Here is a 7,293-nt window from a genome sequence, read left to right as displayed (position 1 = left end):
GGGGTCGGGGGGGAAGGCACCAGAAGAAAACAACAAGAAAGCATCTCTTGCTCAGCTTATCTTTCTATCAACATGCGATGAGAGATAAAACACGACTGAGCATGAACAAGTCAAGAAAAAACATGAGTAAAAGCCTACCAGTTGAAATGTAAAAACAAACTAAAAAGAAAGGACACAAGGTAAGAAATATAAATAAAAAGCAAACCACATCTACTTGTGAATTCGTCAAAGATCAACAAATGGGTAAGATATTTATCAAAATGGATACTTAAGATGAGGTGCACTATATCAAAGTGATAGTAATGTTTGCAAAAGCTAATTTTTGTGGGCAGAGGAATACAACACATAAGATAAGAAATAAATGAAAATACAGGTTAAGCAACGTTTCATTAATTGATACTACAGAATATGAGTTTTTGTCAGGAGAACTCCTACTGAAGCCCTGTTTTCACATACCTCAACTCGCCTGTACAAGAGATCAAGACTTCGAACTGCATCCTTCTCATCCTGGAAAGCGCAACAAAGATATCTTACATGTATTAGATCGTTCTTTTGGCCCTTTTCCTAAAGTGTTCGGGGAGGGGGCCAACGGAGCTACCACATTGGACTTACTATACAGGCACAGAACTTAGAGGGTGCATATTCTTCTAAAACACCAAAGAACAAAAAAGACGGTTATTCCCATTGCCGCACTGCCTATGCAACAGTACATACTAAGCTAAGATTGCACACTGCATATGAAGAACTTTAAACACACCAAGATGGAAACCAAAGAATTGTCAATGAACAAAACCTAATAGGAAAATTGCATGAAATATCATGCATGTTGCACTTCATCATTAATCATTACAGTAAGTCCTCTAAATTTTCTCATTTAAACAAGAGCCATTTTATTCGGGGAAAACCCTGTCTAGATTCAGATCCAAATTTGCCACGGCATAAGTGTGCTAAATTCTGAAGCAGACACAGCTTTCCCCTTTGGTAATTGAAACCAAAAATCTTAGCTCATGAACTAAAGAATATGCTAAGGTGAATGTGACTCTTATACTGATGAGTGATGCCCAAAAGGCAAATCCGCCGCACAAACAAGGAAAAGAAAAAGAAATAGGTAAGGGTCATTGAGTAGTCATAGAAAGAAAAGATAAGCAGTAAAATACTTACATCACGCCGAGCAAGATCAAGCCGATTCCATATGATCAATAGAACAAGTTCATCGAGTTCACCTTTTTCTGCAGCTTCCTCAATTTTCTGCACATAAGAATCAAAACAAGAAACAATGTCCAATAAGAAAGCTATTGCAACATTGGAATTTAGAAAGGAAAAAAAGTGTCTCTAGGTCTCGTCTAGTTGTAAAAGCACAATGATGTGTGTTTTAGGCGCATCCACAAGAGCCTGGTATTTAAGTGGAGAAGGGTAGAGGGGCAGGCCCATTATCCACCAGATTCCGAGCAGTTCAAAAATGATTAAGGCATGGTAAACTAGAATAGTTCTATTGCAGGATCAAACCAAACGAACAAGATAAGGGAGCTGCAGGAAATTATAATCATGAATAAGCATCAGGTAAATCTGGCCCACAGAAAACAAAAAGGATACTGTTACTTTTTCACTTATGTGAGGAAGTAACCGCTGAACGTCCTAAGGTAAGATCAAGCCTTGGTCGTGACAACTGGCACTTGTTACGTCAACCCGTATGCTAACCTCACATATGATTGGATTCAAAGTGCTCACTTAAGCTAATTTGACCGTCAACATGACAATATTTTGGGATTCTTCCCGACGGGTGAAAAGAACATATAAGACCTTCAATTAACAAGAAGATGGTCATGTAATCTATGTCACATCCAAGTAGTTACTATAATAGATAGATAGATAGAGAGATAGATTTTCTAAGCAAGAAGAGTTTTTAAAGGCTAAATTAATAAAACGATAGATCACCATAACCAGTCAGGAAATGAAGTCCCTTAAGAGAAAGAAGGGTTGTTGGGATTAGTTCTGCAACCTACAGAAAGAGAAAAGAAAGAAATCTACAAATCCAAAAATAAACTTTTTTTTTTTTTTTGATGACCGAGAAATCTGTCTGGGGCCGATACTTTGGACCAACCGCAGCCTTCGAAACTCGGTGGATAATGGGCCCGCCCCTCTACCCTTCTCCACTTAAATACCAGGCTTTGCTTTGCATGTGTGGGGGCTTGAACCTGTGACCTAAGACACAAATCCACCACCCTTTGCCACTTGAGCTAGGCCCTGGGGGCCAAATCCAAAAATAAACTCTTCGATTAGTTTTCTCAAGGTCACATAAATCAACAAGATCAATGACTTAATTGAACATCTTTGAATTAGCAACTGACAAGAGGAATTATATCCTTGAGAAACGATGATTTCTGCTTCTAACTCTCTTGAAGGGGACATGAGGTAACAGAGGGTAGAAAAGGGTAAAAGGATATCCATTTGCTACTAAATTTCTTCTTTAAGACATTGTAGGACTAAAGGGAATAATTTATTCTTGTTTTAAAGAGTAAAAAAAGGAAAAAGAAAGAGACAGCATTTAGTAGTTTTCTTGTTTGTATTTACACCAGCTCCATAACAACTTTGACATTGTTAAGATTCCCCTTGGCTGGGTAAGTAAGTGGAATACTTACCAAGGTATGATGTTATATTCTCACAAAGGTTGTAACTCTAATCTTCTTTTTTTCTCTTTTTCTTTTTTTATAAAGGTGGCGTCCGGCCAGCACACCTTGACAAATTCTATGAGATACCTGCTACCTCCCACCAATAACAGGTATTGGGTAGCTCTGTCCACCAAGGCTTTGACAGATGAAAAGAAATCAAGTAGTGTTTTTGCCTCCGCTAGGGTTTAAACCTGAGACTGCATGGTTCTCAACCCACTTCATTGACCACTAGGCCACATCCTTGGGTGCAATTGTAACTCTAATCTTCTAAAAACAAATATAATAGTATCACATGGAAAGCCCCATACACCTCGAGTATTTTATCTATATACAAACCACAAAAAGATAAGAGTACACATTAGCAATGAAAGTAGTTCACCTCTTCCACTTCTTCAGCTGACCTAATGAAGCTGGCAACCAATTTCTTGGCCTTTAGAAGCTCTTCTTCTGGATAATCTTTCAAGCGCAATCCAATTTCACGATATTCATCAACCTTTTTTTCCTCTTCCTCATCCTCCTGTTGACGTAGTCTATGCAATTCCTTAGTCTTTTCCCTTTGCCGAGCTTGCCATTCCTAACCAGCGTAAGGTTAGCACCAACTTTCAAAAGATTATATAACATTATACTTTCCTTTTCCTCTACTTTTGCTTGTATATTACTCCCTCAGTCATATTTTATATACTACACTTTATTAAGGAGTCAGACAGCCTTTTCAAAACATTTTTTACAATTTTAATTGTAACATACTGTGAATCATAATATTTTTCATGCACTTCTGCTTTCCAATTATATAAATTTTACTTTAAAAATCTTAAGAAATCGTGTCGGAATTCACACTGAAAATTGGAAGCTTTGACCCCCATAACCCCATATTCTTTTTTTCCCTGATGGATAGAATATTATCTTTCTCTTGTTACCCTTTTCAAGAACTAAACTGGAAACTAGTAATCAAATCAAACTATATAGTCCATTGGTCAGATGGAAGAATATACTAAAACATCAAGTAGAAACAGAAGAAAAAAAAAAAGACCCAGAAACAAGAATAGATGATAGGGGGAAAAAGAGCATACATCATCATAATATTCCTTTGGAAGGCCATACAGGTCCTGCTCCTCGATTCCTTTGCTTCTTCTTCTATGCAGTGCTAAAGATTGTAACTTTTTAGATGCTGCAATCTTATATAATAAGCTCCAAAAATGAACAGAAAAAAAAAAACACAGAGAATAGAATAGAAGCTGACCTCTGCTGAGTGAATATTTGATTTGAGTAAGTGATGGAGTTGTTGAGAAAGATGAAGCTGAAGAAGAGACACAAGGGATTGCAGTGCATGTTAGGGACAGAGCTATTGCCTCCATTTCTTGCTGGTTAATGGCTGTCCCTAAAACCCCGGATAAATCCCCTCTATTTTTTAGTTAAATCCCCTCTATTTTTATGCAGCCCTTAAATCGATTCCCTATTTTACCATTTTATGTTTTCTTAATTTCTCAATCTTCCTATATCTCGGGGACAAAATTAGTTGGTAATTCTGAGTGTAATAAACAAGAAGTACCTAATGAAATAATTGAGGTGTACCCAAGCTCACTTAAAAATCATATTAAAACAATTGACGGAGTGAAGAACTTTAATTGTTAAATATTTTAATTATATTATAACATGTTACTTACCATACTTATAAGGTGTTTCGATTTGAGTTGATTGACATTTGAAAAAAAGTAGGATTTGAAGTTGAAGTTTGAAAAGAGTATTTGGAAGTTGAAATATGTTTGGACATAAAAACATAGTTGAATTTTTATGAGCGGAAACTTGAAAAACTCCTAAAACCTGTTTTTCAAACATCAAATTCTATATTTGAAGTTGAGCCAAGTTGCTAAACAAACACTTACTTGAGATAAACATCAAATAATATTTCAGATATTTGTTATCTTACCTGTCTTTACTTACTATAGACAATTACTCCTTATTAAATTTTAATGGCATTATTGTGTAAGAAATTATTTTGTAAAAAGTTAAAATTTTGCTTCAGTATGAATCAAAAACCACAAGAAGCTACTGAGGGGGAGGTGCAGGCGTTTTAGCATTTAAGTTAGACTTGCTCTTCTTAATTTCCTTCTTTTGTTTGTTATCTCCTTGCTTCTCATTTACATTTGAACTTTTCTAAATTCAAACATTATAGTATGACAAAATTCTAAATACGAAATTTATTTTGTTTCGGGAGGTTGTTAATCCTTTTGTTGGTCAAATTATACTTTTGGTTTTGACCCAAATCATAATCGTTATAAAAATTGTGTGGGTAGCCACTTTTTAAAGTAGTATTTACTTTTTATCCAGTATTTTTAATGTTGAAAAAAAGTAGCCACTAATCTATTAAAATTAATATGAAAAGACAGTGTTACCCATTCCTTCCCAAACGGAAATACGCTTTTCTTCTCGTTGCTGAGAGTAGCAGAGTGGGAAACCCAAGATGACTTTACTACCATTAATGGAAGAATTTGAGTACTCTGCTTTGTGGGTATTGCAAAACTGACTTTTCCAAAACTTCCTTGACCAACAGCTTCACCACGAACCCAATCCATGAGATGAAATTTGGTATTATTTTAGGCTTTCGTTTAGGTAGAAGAATGTGAGAGAACAGAGTAGGCCGCAAGTCACAACGAACTCTGTTTTAACCCATGTTATTTATTTATATGTGATAGTTTTCCTATTTTTGTTTGGTTTTAGTTCCAAGTTTAAAAGTTAAGGACATCCTGAAGACTTGAACTTAGAATTACAAGTTCAAAATTTAAGGACATGTAGTCCTGAAGTCCTGAACTTAGAGTTCCAAGTTCAAAAGTTAAGGACATATAGTCCTGAAGTTAAGTTCAAAAGTTAAGGACATGTAGTCCTGAAGTCCTAAACTTAGAGTTCCAAGTTCAAAAGTTAGGACATGTAGTCCTGAAGTTAAGTTCAAAAGTCATGAAGTCCTGAAGTTAAGTTCAAAAGTTAAGGACATGTAGTCCTAAAGTCCTGAACTTAGAGTTACAAGTTCAAAAGTTAAGGACATGTAGTCGTGAAGTCCTGAAGTTAAGTTCAAAAGTTAAGTCCTGAAGTTAAGTTCAAAAGTTAAGGACATGTAGTCCTGAAGTCCTGAAGTTAAGTTCAAAAGTTAAGGACATGTAGTCCTGAAGTCCTGAACTTAGAGTTACAAGTTCAAAAGTTAAGGACATGTAGTCCTGAAGTTAAGTTCAAAAGTTAAGGACATGTAGTCCTGAAGTCCTCAAGTTAAGTTCAAAAGTTAAGGACATGTAGTCCTAAACTTAGAGTTACAAGTTCAAAAGTTAAGGACATGTAGTTGTCACGACCCTAAAACCGACCCGGTCGTGATGCCGCCTATCGTGAAACTAGGCCAGCCGACACAATTCCCGAATTCATCCAGTATTCAATAAAAGTCATTTTTTAAGCCATTAATTAATCAATAATCTCATAATGTAAGTCTAAATAAATAGTGCGAAATAAATACACAAGCCCGACATCGGGGTGTCACAAGTCACGAGCATCTACTAAGATCTGAATACAACTAAGAGTCTAAAAAATGTACTAATACAGTCTAAGGAAGACAAGAGGGAGAAAAGCAGTGCCGTGAACGTCGGGCAGCTACCTTGCTAACTCCAATGACTCTGCCACTGAGCAATCAACACCCACTACCGGGTTTCAGAAATACCTGAATCTGCACACAAGGTGCAGGGAGTAATGTGAGTACGCCAACTCAGTAAGTAATAAAAGTAAATGAAAGCTGAGCAGTAAGAAAACACGTAAGCCACGTCATAACGCTACAACAAATACAGTACATTTCCAAAACAGTACAAAAATCATTTATTTCGTAAATCAAACTCAGTTTCAGTAAAAACCTTTTCCTTTTTAAAACATCTTCCAATAGTTTCAAACGAGTGATAAAAATAGTGAGTAAAAATGATAGAAACGTAAACAGCCCCTCGGGCAAAACATGTACCATAAACCGCCCCTCGGGCACAATATCAACAGAACCAGCCCCTCGGGCATAACATAAATCAAGAACCGCCCCTCGGGCAAAACATGGATTAAGAACAGCCCCTCGGGCAACAATATGAAACAACAGCAGCCCCTTGGGCTACACTACATCACTCACACTGAGTACCTGCGCTCACTGGGGGTGTACTGACTCCAGGAAGGGCCCCTTACAGCCCAAGCGCAATAACAAGCCATTTCGTGGCATAATCAAACAGGCTCTCGGCCTCATATCAATCACAAGACACCTCGTGGCATAATAAAACAAGCCCTCGGCCTCTCATATATCACAAATCAGTACCACATGCTGCGGCGCGCAGCCCGATCCCATGATATCCTCACAACACAGGCCCTCGGCCTCATTCAGTCAGATCTCACTCAAGCCCCTCGGGCTGACAGTAAAACAAGTACTCGGCTCAAAATCATTTATGAAATCAAAAGGAGTGAATAAAACCGAGTTATGAAAACAGTAAGAACATAGCATGACAGAGTGTAAACATTAAACCAAACCAGTGAGGTAAAATAGTATTAAAAGCCCCTAAGGGTCCAAACAATCGGCACAAGGACCAAACACGGCATTTAGCCCCAAACACAATAATATTTT

General features: G+C 37.1%; 1 protein-coding gene across 2 annotated transcripts in view; it reads right to left on the bottom strand.

Moving 5' to 3' along the window:
* LOC109243143 (protein PALE CRESS, chloroplastic) overlaps nt 1-4,138 on the bottom strand; it is a 5,394-nt gene extending 1,256 nt beyond the window's left edge. The window contains exons 1-5 of one of the 2 annotated variants that reach the window (XM_019410044.1): nt 3,910-4,138; nt 3,740-3,837; nt 3,049-3,243; nt 1,162-1,248; nt 457-507 (exon numbers count right to left, since the gene is read on the bottom strand). In XM_019410044.1, coding sequence (XP_019265589.1) covers nt 457-507; nt 1,162-1,248; nt 3,049-3,243; nt 3,740-3,837; nt 3,910-4,024 — 546 coding nt within the window. In that variant the 5' untranslated portion in view covers nt 4,025-4,138. The remainder of the gene's footprint in view (nt 1-456; nt 508-1,161; nt 1,249-3,048; nt 3,244-3,739; nt 3,838-3,909) is intronic. The other variant, XM_019410045.1, reaches the window with a different exon arrangement.
* Between the last annotated feature and the right edge of the window lie 3,155 nt (nt 4,139-7,293).

This window comes from Nicotiana attenuata, unplaced genomic scaffold, assembly GCF_001879085.1.
Source record: "Nicotiana attenuata strain UT unplaced genomic scaffold, NIATTr2, whole genome shotgun sequence".
Classification (NCBI taxonomy): domain Eukaryota; kingdom Viridiplantae; phylum Streptophyta; class Magnoliopsida; order Solanales; family Solanaceae; genus Nicotiana; species Nicotiana attenuata.
This window is presented reverse-complemented; position numbering and strand designations above follow the sequence as displayed.